The sequence below is a fragment of the Vigna umbellata genome, chromosome 5 (assembly GCF_029865625.1).
Source record: "Vigna umbellata cultivar VRB3 chromosome 5, Vumbellata_1.0, whole genome shotgun sequence".
NCBI lineage: Eukaryota > Viridiplantae > Streptophyta > Magnoliopsida > Fabales > Fabaceae > Vigna > Vigna umbellata.
The window spans coordinates 36284434-36302232 of record NC_142169.1 but is presented as its reverse complement, the minus strand read 5'-3'; the positions used below and the strand labels follow the sequence as shown (position 1 = coordinate 36302232).

Sequence of the window (17799 nt, the reverse complement as noted above, 5' to 3'; positions counted from 1 at the left end):
ATGAATTTAATTGAATTAAAAGAAAATAGGAAATAATTGTGAAAATTTTATAACAAAATTAATTAATGTGACAAAAAAGTAAAATTAATTAAATATTATTATGAATTACCAAAATATCATTAATTTAATAATTAATAAATACAATTAAAGCATACTTGACTTTTATCAATTATATTCATTTTCATCTATTACTTATAATATTATTCAAATATATGCCTACATCATCATGTAAAACTATTCAAGAATAGTACGATGTAGAATTGTATGTTAACATAATAGATAATGTGTTTATGTCATCAATTGTTTCATGCATTTCATTTGAAGTCAGAGGTTAACATTCACAGTTTTCAAATTCCAATTTCAAATAAGAAAAATTCATTTGTAAAATTGCAATTCTTTTCAAAATAAAATCACTTTAATTCAGTGTGCAGATAAGATTAAGATTGCAGACAAATTGCAACATATAAGCTTCCATATATACATGTGTTTTTTCTTCCCTTCAGTTCACACCATGATGGTAGTAGCAACAAGCCTTCAATTGTCGTGAACAATCTTATTTTTTAAAATATAAATTTAAATAAAATTCTAAAAATATAATTTAAATAGTAAAATTATTAGTATAAAAAATAGGTTCTGTTTAAAGATACATTTAAATAAGTTACGTCATAAACTATAAGCTGAGAAAAAAATATTTTCTATAAAAATAATTTTAAATAAAAACCCTAAACCTATAGAGTCAAATAATAAATAATTCTTCAATTACTACTATTTTTCTTACCAGTAAATTTATTTTAGTCTTCTAAGGAATATTTAAATAAAACTAACTAGCCAAATTGAATATTATAATACTTGTATGAGCTTCACCATGTAATTAAATTCTCATACATATATAAAGGAAAAACATTTCAGACGTTAATACAGAATAATGTTTTAAATTGTTTATATAGAAGTTAATTTTGTGTTTGTGAAAAATTAATGTTCATTAACATAAGAGGAATAAAGAATTTTGTTGATAAATTTTGTTACGAAGAGATCCTTTATCAAACTGGTGTTGAGTTCACAGATTGAAGCGTAAGGTGGAGAAAGAAAAGGTTCCATGAAGTTGTGATTTATTCATCATATCAAACAGTTTGAAGAAAGTGAAATAATACAGAGAAATCTCAAATTTTAAGTAAACATAATTAAGGAAAATGACACTTGAACAACCATTTTTGACAACATTTAGACACGCGCACACGTATCAAAATCTGAGTGGTCCATTTTCATTTAATTTTTCCAACTGGACCATTCAGATTTTGACACGTGTGTGCGTGTCTAAATGTTGTCAAAAATGGTTGTTGAAGTATCATTTTCCCATAATTAATGGTGCGAAAGTATTCAGTCGTAAAGTATTTATTGTACGGCCAGTGCAAAAGTTTATGAAGGTTTGAATGTCAGTCGCTGAGTTTCTCCATTCTCAACTGTGCTCCGTGGCAAGGCAGAGCCCGTGCCTGGCGAAGAAGATTCATGGACAAATCATAAAAGCTGGTCTCAACCAACACGAACCCATCCCCAACACACTTTTAGATGCATATGGCAAGTGTGGTCTCGTAGAAGACGCAATCCAACTGTTCGACGCATTGCCCCGCCGAAACCCAGTCGCATGGGCCTCCCTTCTCACCGCCTGCAATCTCGCCAACCGCCCTCGCCGTGCCCTCTCCATCTCACGCTCCCTTCTCGCCGCAGGCTTCCACCCCGACCACTTCGTCTTCGCCTCTCTCGTCAAAGCTTGTTCTAACTTGGGTTGTCTTCACGTGAAACAAGGGAAACAAGTGCATGTTCGCTTCTTCCTCTCACCATTCTCCGATGATGACGTTGTCAAGTCATCTTTGGTCGACATGTACGCGAAATTCGGGTTGCCCGATTACGGGCGTGCCGTTTTCGACTCCATTTCTTCGTTGAATTCGATTTCTTGGACTGCCATGATATCTGGGTATGCGCGAAGTGGGCGAAAGTTGGAGGCTTTTCAACTGTTTCGTCAAACGCCGTATCGGAACTTGTTTGCTTGGACTGCTTTGATTTCCGGGTTGGTCCAGAGTGGGAATGGATTTGAGGCTTTGAACATGTTTGTTGAAATGCGGTATGATGGGGTCAGTGTAACAGACCCGTTGGTTCTTTCCAGTGTGGTTGGTGCTTGTGCTAATTTAGCTCTTTGGGAGCTGGGTAAACAGATGCACGGTCTGGTTATAGCCCTTGGCTATGGGTCTTGCTTGTTTATAAGCAATGCACTTGTAGATATGTATGCCAAATGCAGTGACCTTGTTGCTGCAAAGTATATCTTCTGGGACATGTGCAGAAAGGATGTGGTTTCTTGGACTTCCATAATTGTTGGCAGTGCCCAACATGGACAGGCTGAGGAGGCTCTGGGTCTGTATGATGGCATGGTTTTGGCTGGGGTTAAGCCAAATGAGGTGACCTTTGTAGGGTTGATTCATGCATGTAGCCATGCTGGCCTGGTTAGCAAGGGCAGGGCTTTGTTCAGGTCTATGGTTGAAGATTATGGAATTGAACCCTCTCTTCAGCACTATACTTGTTTGCTAGATCTTTTTAGTCGATCAGGGCACCTTCATGAGGCTGAGAGTCTCATTAGAACTATGCCAGTCAGCCCTGATGAACCCACTTGGGCTGCTTTGCTTAGTGCTTGCAAGCGGCATGGTAACACCCAGATGGCAGTTAGGATTGCTGATCATCTATTAAATTTAAAACCAGAAGAACCCTCTTCTTATATATTGTTATCTAACGTATATGCCGGAGCTGGTATATGGGAGAATGTTTCAAAAGTGAGAAAGTTAATGATGGTGATGGAAGTAAAAAAGGAACCAGGTTATAGCTGCGTCGACTTGGGAAAGGAAAGCCACGTGTTTTATGCTGGAGAGACTTCTCACCCAATGAAGAATGAGATTATAGGTTTAATTAGGGAGTTGGATGCAGAGATGAGGAAAAGGGGTTATACTCCTGATACCAGCTCGGTTTTACATGACATGGATCAACAAGAGAAGGAAAGACAACTTTTCTGGCACAGTGAGAGGTTGGCTGTGGCTTATGGGCTTCTAAAGGCTGTTCCAGGGACTATAATACGTATAGTGAAAAATCTTCGTGTTTGTGGAGATTGTCATACTGTTCTGAAACTCATCAGCACTATAACAAATAGGGAAATTTATGTCCGAGATGCAAAAAGATATCACCATTTTAAAGATGGGAATTGTTCTTGCAATGACTTCTGGTGACTTGCGAATTCTGATTTAAATTTCCACAAATTTAGTGAGTTATTGTTTGAAAGTTTAAGACTTGCAAGTATGAAGATTTTCTGGGGAAGCACCAAAACATAGTAGAACACAGAAGTTGGAGTTTGTTGCTTCCTGATTAACTAGGATCGATTCTCATAGCGCTAATCAAAGCACGCTGATACTGATTTTTAGCCCTTAAGCAATAATCTTTCTCTATTGTTATTTCGACGCCACTTCACCTGTAAACTGCTACTTAACTATGAGTAAGTTGAATTTGGGAGTGTTGAAAAGCATAACAGCTATTTGAGTTGACGCCAATCTGTTAAACCCATTTTAACGCAATAAATTTAAATGCAAGTGAATAGCATTATCCATTCGTGTATTGTGAGAATATAATAACAAAAGAATTGTCACGAGACGGTATATATATAACTTTTAATAAAGAAACAGTTTTCTACATTCTGTAAGAGGTGAAAGGTGAAAGAATTGTCCCCACACGGAAAAGGTCTTAAGGATTTTCCTGCTTTCAATACACAGTAAAATCCATACGTAGGCATTAGGAACTAAGGTTTTACTTGTATAGATTCTCTATTTGGTCCCTGTATTGAACCGCAACTTTATCCCTTCGAATTTTCATGGTGGGTGTCATAAGGCCATTATCAATCTGCCATGGTAGTAAATATTAATTAGGTACGTTAATTCAGCTACTTAAACAGTATACAGATATGACTTTGAAGTTTAATCTAACCGTGAAGGGGTCATTTACGAGAAGGACTGGTCCGATTTGAAATGGAGACTCTGATGTCCTGCATCACAAAGACATGAAAAAAGGAGGACGGGGTATCAAATCAATTAAAGGGACAATAAAGAAACATGAGTTTAAGAAAGAAAACTACTTTCTTACAAAAGTGTAAAAAGACAATCACTATTCAACTGTAACCCCAACCAAGTTGACATGTATCAATCATTTGCACCACACCAAAATATCATTAATGAAATAAAGCAAACAAAATATTTTTCAGTATCCTATTCATTACACCTCTAACAATTCCTTCTCATAAACCTAAACTAAATTATAACTGTTTTATAGTTAAAAAAATGCCCTTGTTTATAATATGCCATTGCAATATAAAGGCATGAAATTTCTTTCTAACTCATTACAGCAAGCAGAAATGAGACACGATCTTACCATGTCCTTAATTCTTTACATATTAAGCTGGTCACGTTTTCCTGACCGACATCAGAACTGTTAGGATCTATAATCGACGACTCCCTTGCTGCCTTTACGACTTCTTCAATGTTAGGAACAATGACAGCCCCTAAACGTCGCTTATCCTATATGTTAAGGTAGTAATCAAAGAAGTAAAATTATTGCATGTTGTAATACCTGGATATGTATTTCATATAAAAAGTCTTGAGCCATAAAGTTTAGACAGCAGGATTTAAATTCACCTGTCCAATAACAACAATTTGATGTATGAGGCTACTCCTCATGGCAGCTTCTTCAATCTCTCCCGGTTCAACATTTTCACCTTCTCTCGTTGAAACATGTAATTAGTATGGGAAAAACTGATGACCAACAAGCCTTTTATGCAGTGCAAAAAATCAAATTTGCAGTTAAGTAAAAAATGGAAAATAAGCCTTAAGCCTAACAGCAAAGGTATGACAACTAAGAAAGCCAATACTTAACAGCAAAAAGAACAAAATCAAGAAGTTAAAAAGTGGCTATTTTCCTCCAGGGCAGGAACATTAACTTAGAGGTTTAGACATAGCAAATAATATAGAAAATTAAAAACGAATTTACTGAAACTATTTATTAGTTTTTATTTTTTGATAAAAAATATTAATTAGCTGAAATTTTTTAAATATGATATGATTATCAATTATTTGATTGTTTTGAACTAAGCTCAAACGAAGCTCATGTAGAACTACACCCACATATAATTAAAATAGTTCATGCACGCATAAATTCATACTATAAGATTGATATCTTGTATGAAACAAAGTTATTAATGTAGACACTAAACCTCTCCTGTGAAAAAACCTTATTCATCTCTTGTTGTTCCATTTATGCAATCAACAATACAACTTATAGACTTACAATTTTCTGACCCGTTCTCAAAACAGACAAAAACAGGTACAAGTGACTAACTCGTTAACTATCTAGACTCCACCGGCTAGTACATTAACTAGCCAGAAGGACTAATTATCCACAACTGCTAATATATTTAAGTTAACAAACCCAACAATTAACGTCTCTTAACTCTAACTTTGTTTTGAACACAAATATATAAAAAAATGAGAAAAAATAAAAATATAATAATTTCATCAACATAAAGAGGTTTAATTTGAATAAAACACAAAGTATGTAGCAAAAATATATAATAATAAAATGTAATATGTATCACTCTTAATATTCTATATCCTATAGCCAAATTATGTTCCATATTAACAACAGCAGCTACTACAATGTGAGGCAATATCACTAATAATATATTCTTAGTTGTGCACCTTCTAGTGCAGGAACCTAAAATAAATATTAAAAAAAAAATGTTTGTTCTAAAAATTGATTTAGTGGCTGTAAATTTGGTTACTCTTCAATTTCATCTTCGTATCATGAACAATTTCATATAATCCAAGAATTTAAAATCCTATAAACCCTTTGGTTATTAACAAAAAAAAAAACCTTATATGAGGAATGCATACATTTGTTCAGTTACAAATGGACGGAAAAGTGCACCTTTAATCTGTTCAGTTACAAATGCCAAGTTTACGCTTACTTTCAGTTATTTTCTTTTATCTTCTTGGAGGTAGCCTTCCCTCAAAGAAAGGCCTTACACAGAGTCCGTTAATCGCAAAGATAAAATTAGTAGAAAGCACACATAAGTGTATAACACATGCAAACACACGGGAAAGGAGGAAATATTTATTCATAGGATCCAAAGATCAACGTACACACTTCTGTTGTACCTGTAGAAAGCACAATGGTGTCTTTAGCACGACCATCCACAACAATTACTCCACTGGAATTACGACTCCGCCCAGATGAATGATGGGGAACAATCCAACCAATATCCCCAGTATTCAGCCAACCATCCCTATCTAAGACCTGATTTGTAGCTGAAGGATTCTGATACAAGAATAAGAGACGTGACGGACACTTCTTGATTGCTATGAACATTACACAAGTTTCTGGTACATCATGGGAAATGTATTTCATGATAAAATAGAATTCTTCATCTGAAGATAATATTTAAGTTTGACAGACAGTCAAATATTTACAAATGAATAAATCTAAAATCATAAAACTCCAGTATAAAAAGAGGTAGAAACAAAAAAGCCTGAAATGTAAGAAAGATATCCAAACTTTTATATCTATGCATGCCCAACACATTGTAATATTTTCGTCAACATGCTCTCTCTCTCTGTCCCTCTCCCTCTTTCTGTCTCAGATGTGCAAACACACATGTCAACTCAAGACACAACATGTTTGAATTTTGATAGAGTAGATTACCTTGTAGTATCCCTTCATCAATTGTGGACCTCGAACTTTCAAAATTCCCTTCGTCCCAGGTGGGAGAACTTCATCAGTCTCAGAATCTACGATTTTGAATTCCGTATGCTTAATTGGATGACCAGCAGACCCAATAACCTTCAAAAGATTGCATTGATAACATTTTCAATATAATCACAACTCTTAGCAGACACAAAATACAAACTAATTAGATGAATGAAAATTATGTAATTATTATGAATATCTAGCTCTAGATAGACGGTTGACAAAAGCAAAATGTTCAGTGTGAATGACGGTATCTTAACAAAAATAACTATAAACATTAAAAATAATTATGAACAAGAACTGCAGATTAAGTAGGCATCTCCACATCTCATTTAGCAGAACTCTCATTTTACCCTTTTTGTTTTACCAAACCCAGAGATTGTTCTCAATTTACTATTTACTTTTCCAAAAGGGTAGAGACATAGAAATATTATGCACTAAGGTAGAGAGAGAGAAAGCAGTAGGAGGAGTTCAAATAAGATATAAAATGACATGCTTAATGATAGGATATGGAGAGTTTACGAAAGGAAGAGAAAAGGAAATAAAGAGGGGGAGAGGCATTAAGGAGTTGTAAATGTAATAACAGTTTGTGACGGGAAACAAAGCTCCTATAAAAGAGCCGATGTATCTTGTATTAGTTAGTTTTCGAATTATTTACTTTGTATAGACAGGATCATTCTTATCCTCTGGAGGGAAAACTTGGCTCTCTTAGAGGTTTTGGCCGTACAGTTGGCCAAATTCAATACACAATTACTCAATTTACTGTCTTTTCTGCCTGTTTGGTGTGTGTTGAGTAAAATTGAGATAGGTTTCATATTCAGAAACGTATCACTTAATTATTCAATATAGGTAGAGTAACAAGTTTTGGTAACCGAAGGGAAAAACATGTTAAAATGACAAACTCGTCTTGCACAACATTAATGCAGTTGATAAATCTACTGCTTACATTACAACTAAGTCTTCGAGCAGCAGCAACTGGTGAAGTTTCTGTTAAACCATATCCATTCTGCACAGTCACGCCAATAGCCTGCATATTATTTAAAAATCGTGAGAATAATTTCAAAAAGAAAAACCCTGGCTAAAAGTTACATGTTTGAAGTATCAGACCTCAAAAAATCTATCCACGTGAGATGATAGGCTACCACCACCACTTATTCCAGCCTGCAGAATGCCAGGGGATTTTGCTTATCATGAGTAGAAAAGTGATCCGTTGTTACAGACCGACACCTCAAAAATAAGAAGAAAGAACAAAAAATAAGTAAACACTGATATTTGTATTATTTGCCAGTGGAAGGAGGGTACAGAAGGATAACAAATCCCACTGCCCAGACCTAAGCTCCTCTAGAACAACCCAGGCAGTTGCTCTCCTCCACAACAAAAAAGACCTCCCTTAACTAACAGCAAAACAGAATAGTAATAGGATCCCCATTCCCCCTCAACAATTGATTTTCTCCCACAAAAATATTCTTCTCTCTCCTCTAATTGCTCTTCCCACAGGTCATGCCACCTCAGCCATCGAATTATTCTTTCTCACATATAGTCTTCCCCATTGTGGCTTTCTCCCTTCCTAGGCTAGTGGTTCACAAATCCCACTTATTCTTTGAGCTGCATCATCCATTTCCAAAATCATGAATAATTTATAAGATGAAATGGATGAAACTGTGGGGCAATCCCTAATATACAGCAGGTATAGGAAAAAGATATGGCTAAAAAAGGGAAGAAAGGATTATAGTAACTATAACCAAGAAGAGGAAACCAAACTAAAAGACCCAGATATGAACAAAAGGATTTGTTCCACTTTGGCAAAGGTAGAATTAACACACAAGGGAAGCCATGCTTGGTTTGTATAGGCACGTCCCGAGATAACTCTTTGCTTTTACCTAACCAAAGGGGACCATACAAAGCTACATCTATCCATCTTCCACACACTGCAGGTCTTGCGTTGCTCTTTTGCAAAGGCAGAATTAACACACAATTACACACTTTCAAAAGAGAAGCCATGCTTGGTTTGTACAAGCATCTCCCAAGTATTTCTGTGTTTATCTAAATAAAGGGACCATACCATAGCTATATCCCACACAATACAGACCCTCAACACAGTGGAAGTATCATCCATCATCCATAAGGTACAAAAAGATAAAAGGGAAAGAAAACTTCACAGTGCAAAATTTATTAGTCTACACCACTATTTCTCAATTGTGAAATGCTCACAATACACACTATATTCGGTTGCATTAAATCATATTGGTCACGCTCCAAATTTAGTGGAACCATATGAATTTCACCTAACTTCTCATTCAGACCCTTTGTTAAATTGAAGTGTAGACTGTCAACCTTGAGAAAATATAGAGGTAGATGTAACTATATTGCTGCCATTTATATGTCCTACAACACTTGTCTTTGGTAATATAACCTTCATTTAAAAAGTTAATTTAGAAAGAGTCACGAGTAGGATCATAGCATGAAATAGTCAGAGGTAATGAATTTACAGAAAAATTTCTATGAATAAACTTTCAAAAAAATACAACAGATTTCTTCACAAAGTGTTTTCAACTTAAGTATAATTATCCATTCAACTTAGATAAATTCATAAGAAATTACTCATTAAGAGCTCTTTAAACTTCTTTAACCAAGTAAGTGGCCGTTTACTCCTAAACTGCATTTATTTTCCCCAAACATTTTGCAAGAGCAATCAGTCAGTATGGCACTTCACAAAAAGAGACACAGTAAAACAAACACAAACTATTTCATTATAAATCATATTTAACAACGGAAGACCTTTGAAATTCCAATAGCTGAATGAATTTTACTGTAGACCAGTTTCTTCGCCAACAAATGAACTGGAAACAATATTGTGGCAATAATTCTAGCCCATAACCAATCCAACATTGATTGGAGATAAGAAGGCGGCTTCTGATCCTTCGTTAGACATTTACCCTACAAGTATTCAAAATTTATAATTTAAATAAAGCAATATGTTAGAGCAGAACTAAAACTACTTTCGTTCATAAATTTAATTTAATTTGACATGTTATATCGATGCAATAAGTGTCAAAAGGAAGCACAGCACAAGGTATGATGACATTGATCAGAAATAAATTTGAGAGTGACCCCCTATATTTGTCCTTGAGAAATACAACAAACATATCATCCATAAGAAACATAAAAATCCCATTCTAGTCCCTTGGTAAGCACAAAGTGTAGGTCAAAATAGCTCCTTGTTTTAGGGACCAATGAGGGATTTCATATTGTTGGGGATTTAGGTGACCAGCCTAAGTTTCACACGGATGAATTGAAGGGTTCACTCCAAAATTTGAGCAAGTGAGAAAAAGATAGAATTAGACAATTGAAGGGTATGACGTATTCCTTTGGGATATGACGTATTCCAATTTGTTGGTACATAATGGTAGTCCAAATAACATCATATCAACAAAATGCCATTTAATCTATATTCTTTCTCGTTATTTAAATTAGCTCACACTTACATCCCCTATTTTTTTATCTTCTTTTGAGAAAAACAATTGGGTGAAATAAGTCTTTACTAAAGCATAGAAAACAGATTTCAAGGTAGAGAATGATGATTTTGGGAGACCTACAAAAATAGCAGATGACCATACCTCATAAATACGCCTGCATTCCATGTACCTCATGCTAGCCCTTAAAAATGTGAGTGCAACAAGCTTTCTAACAAGGGAGCTCGTAGATATCTGCTTCTGGATCCCACTACAGGAATCAAGAATAAATACAATTTTCACAATTGACATTAAGTACTCTTACAAAGTGAGTTGAACACAACTCAATCCTACAAAATAACCTTTGTAAGAAGATGGTATCATAGCAGTATGTTAAAGATATGATTTGATTACTCTAAATAGAAAAATATGATATAATTTGATTGCATCAAATAGGGAAATATTTATCTTTATAAATTATCTTTATTAATGTATCTCTTCTTCATTATAAATAAGAATACTCGTGTGTACACACATAATACAAGTAATCCTTTCAATAAATACAATGGACTAAGTTCATACAATTCCTGGAAAAGGAATTACCTGTATAAAGTTTCATAAACTAAAGGGACAGAAATCAAGTAATGTGGTTGATATCTTCTCAAATCATCCTTTAAAGAATAAAAAATAAGATATTAATACATGATGCAATGCATCGTCTCTTTATAACAAACCATACGTGAAACTTAGTAATAATACCTTCAACTTTCTCACAGTTGTGTATACTTGTTCAACACCGCACGAGAAGATAAAATATTCAGAAGCTCTTTCATATGCATGCCAGGAGGGCAACATGCTTAGAAATCTATCCCCAACTTCAGCAGGTACAATATCCCCTAAGTTTCTTATCTATAAATTCATTAACAAATGATAAACAACATCGATGATCAGTTAAAACCAAGAATTATCTTTAATTGAAAGCGATTTAAAACCTGGAAAACTTCATAAACAAAAGAAAATATAAGTACAGATTAACAAAAGGTGACTGAGCAGGCCCACATTTCCATTATGCTCTCTCTTCCTTCACCCGTACAAATGTTGTAATAAATATTAAGAGGGTGTTTTATCCTATTCCAGTTATACTCTTCACTTTTATTCAAATAAAATTTTATTATAAAATTGGAAATACATGAATTAAGTGACAAAGATATGAGAGAGAGATGGAGACAATATGCAAGACTGTTGGTTGAAGCACTATGGCTGTTAATTACCCCCAGCCTACACATCAACTCAACCAATATGCAGAGGAATATCACAAAAATATTTTGCCAACCAATCTAGCTCCAATAGTCCAACTAGAAATGGAATAATCCACAATTCATAACCATTAATTCAGATACATTTTATTAATTCATAACCTCAACATAGTTTTCTATACTCTGAACAAAAATCAACACATCCTGTCTAAAAAACCATTGCCACAATAAACTCTATTAAAGGATAGCCATCAAACCTGATGCAAAAGATTCTGATGTGTTAGCATAACACCTTTTGGATTTCCAGTAGTTCCACTTGTGTATATAAGAGTAGCAATGTCATCAGATTTGATTGCTTCATACATGTACTGCTTCCCTGAAATAACAAAGTTTTAGAGAATCGGATCACTGCTCCTTTAGATTATAAATACAAAGATCAATATGTCTCTTCTACTGTAAAATAAGCAAGCACATAATTTCTTAATATGAAATAATAAAACTATTAAATGTAACTCTATTCAGAAAGAGTTACATTTTTGGCTTCTCTGTGGTCATTACTATCTCATATGCACATAGAGATTTGGGAACCTTGCTGCATTATTTAGTTCCCTGCCCAACCCATCCCCAATTTTTCTTTTTGATTTTCAATTTTTATTATATTTAATCTTATCTGCTATGGAGGAATTCTTAGACCCACTAGCAGTACTTCACTATCTTTTGCTTAAGTATGTCCTCCTTGTGTGTTTGTGTGTATTCTGGTACTTTCCCTATGAACAAAAGATAGCACAGTTGAATGATAAATATATTTAATCCACATTTGCAGAGCAAGATCCAGGTGACATACTATTATCAAGAGAATCAAACAATACTCTGCGACTCTCTTGTCCCAAATGTATGAGTTCCATGAAAGTATAGACAGGCACCTCCTTTTCTCCTTCACTGACTAGGCCTGATTTTTCTCCCCAAAGCAGAATAATAAATCTCATTGAATTCTTCAAAGAAAATAGCTTTGCTATCCGATTACACATTTCAGGATTGTCCACAGCTAGTGCAACACTGAAAAATAATAGCAGCAGTTAGCAAAATTCTATTGAATAATCAATAGAGACTGGCATTTAAAAATGTGACAATGCACCAGCATAGTCAAGGAACGTGTAAGTATAAACATTATTGCTTATTCAACAAACTTAACTTCTACGGTGAAATACTATTCCTACTCTTCTTGTTGTTGTTGTTGTTGTTGTTGTTTAAATGCAATTCAATAAATACTGATTAAATCTTTTAACGCTAAGGTGAATCGTCTTTCTTCCCTACATTCTACCACTCTAGTAAAGGCCAAACTCAAAACCTAGCATTTGCAGACTAGATATGTTACTAAAACCAATTCACATTATCTTTTGATAATATTTTTTGACATCAGTTTTTAGGAACATTTCTCGTAGAACATTTTTAAAAGAAAAAGCTCTACACTGTTATATACTGTGGTTGTATATATGTGTTTTTCTGAAATAAATAAATAAATAACTAAATTAATTTATATATACATGATGCGCTTGAGAGGAACAAGGGGTGGACTAAAAACAAAAATTTTAATCAAAGAAAAGAAAGGGACTAAAATGGTGATTGTTCCAAGAACACACAAATGAGAAATATCAAATCTCTAATCACACTTACAAACCATAACAGAGCTCAAACAAATATTCCATTTCTCATCAATTCTTAGAACTTGTCAAGATGAAGTTGACCGGTCCCAAATTTTCAGTTTTTAGGGCATATAAATATCTAACTACAAAATCAAATGAACAATATATTGCTCACAAAAGCTGGAAGGCATAGTGAAGACCCACGGTGCATTTATTTTCATGTACATGTCAAATGATTGAGTATGCATTAATTTTAATAACAGAAATACTTAGGTGACAAGTCTCAAAATTGGACCACATTACACATATAAATGAAAGTAATAATCATACTGAAAAATCATTCAAATTAAGGTAGATGTAGAATGAGTTATGAAATGGCCAAATATACAATAATAGATACAATCTGTTTGACAGAAAATATTAATTAAACCTTTCAGAGTGGTTGTATATTTGCAGCAGTTCTTCAGTTGATGACCTCGAACCCCTTACCACATTGATTGCCCCACATGCCATCATACCTAAACTAAAATCATAACATGGATGTGATTAAAACAAAATAACTACTTTTGTAGGTGTATAGGTACTACCCAACTCGCAAGCTTGTGTACTATAAATCTGCTACTGAGCTTAGCACCAGTCCAAATGGGTAAAAAATAATTTTCATTCAGTAAACACAGGAAAGGTAGAATGTTCAGCTTTGTACTAAGATGATGAAGCGAAATGTAATTACCAAAATATTTTGCTTGGCATTTTCTTCAAAGAATAAAATATGAACATAAAAATTTAGGTTATAGAAGCTCTATAAGTAGGCTAACTGCATTGGAAGCAACCTAGCAGCCTCCTATTTACCAATTTTTGTAGAGTTAAACAGTAATCCTAGGTACACAAAGCCATAAACAAAAGTAATTATTCTAAAGCACATAATATTTAAACAAGGACGATACCTTTTACAAAACAAAATTGCAAATATAGTTTTTGTTTACAATATATTGGCACCATCTCACATTTGCTTATGTTATTATTGTGCTAACAAAAATCTAAAAAAGCAATTTTAATTTTGTTTGTCTTGAAAAGCTTGTGGACATGTACACATATAAGTTGTGCAGCTAGCAGTTACGAGACATAATACTGTGAGAACATATAACAAAAATAAATTCTGCTCTACACACCTTGATCAGCTACAAGCCAGCGACAAGAATTATCAGCAAAAAGTGCAAGCTTTTCACTGGGTCTCACTCCAATAACTCTCAATCCTTCAGCAAAGTCCAATATTGCATCCTCCAACTGAAATTTTGATTAGACAGATATAGAGAATCAGAATAGCATGCCACTAACATGACTCTGGATAAATTTCTCGTTTAATGTAATTCAACATTGGAACAAAAAACATTAGTTTTATACGTCAAGCTCATAAAAGATTATGATTATTTGGAATTATTTGCATTCTGTCAATAAATCTTTATATTAAATATAATTCTACTTTGAATCACAATTTAATATTGTGCAGCATATGGCCTCAACACGATAACATATAATTCAACAATCATTCAAAAGAACCACTCATATTCTGTAACAACTTACATAGTGGTAAGTAATGAATGGAAATGAAAAAAAGAATAAAATGAGGAAAATGAGGTGACAGCTACGAAGGACCACATGACAACCAATCCATATGGAACAGCTTGAGACCCAAAATAAATAACATTCGGTTTGAGGACTATTTGCAGACGGGGAAAGTAGTATATAGCTCACAGGTATAGAGAGAGAAGTCATGGATGAAATTGTATGGGCTGAACCTCCTTCTTTCTTGGGTTCTTTCTTTCCTTCAACAGTAAATTGCTATAGTAGCAATACTTCTTCCATTGTAAGAAATACACAGAAGAAATAGTACATCACAGAGTTCATTTGCCTTAATTGTTATATTTTATTTTGGTAATCCTCAACAGTACATGGTGTTAAGAGTGTGAAATCTTAAAACAGTTTCAATTGATCTCCGACATACAATATTGTGCTCATCATTATCCTATGCCATATGCCCATGACCATTTGGGGTATAGATATCCAGGTAGAGGTGTCTCAACATCCATAGAACTCACCCATAGTTCCTAGAGTAAAAAGAAAAATCCCGCAAAAAGACCATTAATCAAACGCGGTGGTTTTTCAAACCTCTAGCACAGGAAATAGTTATTACTAATCAAATTAAAAGACAGCAAAAAAACATACTGAAGCATAGACCTTCATTTTTTGGTAAAGAACTTCCTCCACAATGTCATCTACTTTGAAACAAAATCTACAGTCACCCATACCCTAATCATACCCAATTTCAACAATGGTGCTAATGGCCATTTACCATGCCATCAAGCTAGGCTGTCAAACACAACATATTTCTGAAGAATGAGTGTATGGGATTAAGCCAAATATCAGAACACATGCTCACATTACAGTTCCAAATAGTGGAGACAATGATTAATAAAACTAACAGGCAAAAGAGACACGCAACACTAACAACAATCAAAGCACTTTCCTGATAGGTAAGTTGATTACATGGATCATACCGTGTCTTTGAGTCTTGTAAAAAATTAGTTCTTCATATATTAGCTACTTAGAGTTTTCCTTGGCTTTCGTCTACCTTACATATGTGATATCCCTACACAGTCTATTCTTCTAACTAGTGCTTTTATCAGTCTTCTCACATGTCTAGACCGAAAAGGAGATATAACGAGAAAAAAAAATAGACCTGTTTATATGTCATAGTTGAAGGAGGATCATGATACGGATCTACTAATGCTATTTTGTCACCATACTTCTCGGAAGAAGATCTCCAAATATCAGGAACAGTTTCCCACTCTTCTGAGGCCACAACACCATTACCAGATAGCAATGAACTTTCCAGAAAGGGGGCGCACCTTCTTGTCAGCGGTTTCTCTGTCTACATTCAAAAGTTTGTGGTTGGAACTCGGAAAAATCAAAATAAAAATGTAATGAACAGAAAAAAACATCGATATCCAACATCCTGTGGACACACAGAAATACGAAAAGTACGGGCAAGGTTATCATAGCTATACAAAGGACAAGAGTGATATTAGCTAATCATAATTCATAACATAACATGGTTAAACAATAAGCAAGCGAAACCGATTCTTCGAAAGGAAAAGTATCAGGCAAATACAATTTTCAGACCAAAATTTAAAAACTCCAGACATAACAAAACTTATATGCGAAATTTCATTGACTTTGAACCTCGGGTATTTTCCCCAAAAAATTTGCCCAGACAAACAATGAAAACAAATAAATAACGAGCAAGGACGAAGTCGGCGTGAAACGAATTTGCAGAATGTTGGAGTAACGAAGAAGCAAAAATGACCTCAGATTGAAATTGGCAAAAGACAGGTGGATGAAGATTGATCCTGGTGAAGTTGCTGCGAGCAAAGACGGAAGGAAAGACATAAGCAGAATACGAGAAGGTGGAAGCATAGCTGGAGCTTATAGGAATCGGTGGCGACATTGGATTTGGCAGAAGAAGGGAGACGAAGATGAAGCACGTTCCTTCTAGATATATGCATCCCTGTATATGAAGTATGATATTATTATAAAATATGAGAGTGAGAGAGACAGTGGTAGCTGTTGCTGGTCAACTCATGGCGACTTTGACCCTTGGCTGGGTTGGTGCCAACAATAAAACACAAAATATGATTGGCTTACGATTCATTAAAATTGATAAATGAGATCCTACAAACTAAACTAGTATTCACTGATACTTTGATAATGAAATATATTCGGAATAAATAATAAATTTATATTTTAACAACTTTAACTATAATTAAGGGAATTTTAATCACCGACAAGGAAAATATTGTGATAATATTTGTTTCTATTTATACTATATTAACGCTTAATTTTAAATTAACTTATTGTCTTTAATTTATTAAGTCCCATACTTGCATAGTTTTAAAATTTAATCATTAAGATACAATAATATATAATTATGATTATCTAAATATGTCTTGTGTTAAATATTTAATAATTTTATTAACATGACATTCTATACCTGTCAATTGTTTACCACATATATTAATAATAAAATATGATTTGTTAGAGTAATATTCTTTTAATTTATAATTGTTTTACAAATTTAAAGAATTACTAATTTTGATAAAAAAAATCATATATATTACTTATTCTATTATCAAACGTCTCCAATTACATTATTTATTACATTAGATGAATAAGTATGTATTTTCAAATGAAATATAATTTATTTAGCTGTTTTTTCTTAGAATCCTAAATGAATGATTTTACATTACTTTTAGTTTTAGGGGAAAATTATATCATGGTCTCATAAAAAAGAATATATTAGTAAACATTTGTTCGGTTTATGAATTATAATAGCAGTATTTTTTTGTAATCAATGTAATTAAGGGAAACCCACTTTTAAGCTATATGAGACAATATTAGTCTTCATTTATAAATTTTTTATTCTATTTTTAAATCAACTAAACTTCTAAAAAATATATTAAATAACATTAATATGAAAATTAAATTTGATTTCAATCTAAAAAATATTAAATTGTTTATTTTAAAAAAAGTTAAGACTAAATTAAAAAAATAATGAATATAAAAATC

The 17799-nt window shown here is 33.6% G+C and overlaps 2 protein-coding genes across 2 annotated transcripts; one reads left to right on the top strand and one right to left on the bottom strand.

Moving 5' to 3' along the window:
- The first annotated feature begins 1346 nt into the window (after positions 1-1346).
- On the top strand, positions 1347-3578 carry LOC148198225 (pentatricopeptide repeat-containing protein At4g14050, mitochondrial-like). The gene has a single exon (XM_088114940.1). The coding sequence runs from the start codon at positions 1431-1433 to the stop codon at positions 3264-3266; it is 1836 nt and encodes a 611-aa protein (XP_087971066.1). The 5' UTR covers positions 1347-1430; the 3' UTR covers positions 3267-3578.
- Positions 3579-3662: 84 nt separating this feature from the next.
- On the bottom strand, positions 3663-16744 carry LOC124844009 (putative acyl-activating enzyme 16, chloroplastic). The gene is made up of 18 exons (XM_088114939.1): positions 16541-16744; positions 15914-16105; positions 14346-14460; positions 13607-13694; positions 12378-12589; positions 11791-11909; positions 11037-11186; positions 10881-10948; positions 10443-10548; positions 9604-9762; positions 7933-7986; positions 7772-7852; positions 6781-6918; positions 6237-6396; positions 4719-4798; positions 4456-4601; positions 4015-4072; positions 3663-3930 (listed from the first exon to the last, which is right to left on the bottom strand). The coding sequence occupies exons 1-18, from the start codon at positions 16679-16681 to the stop codon at positions 3838-3840; spliced, it is 2160 nt and encodes a 719-aa protein (XP_087971065.1). The 5' UTR covers positions 16682-16744; the 3' UTR covers positions 3663-3837.
- Between the last annotated feature and the right edge of the window lie 1055 nt (positions 16745-17799).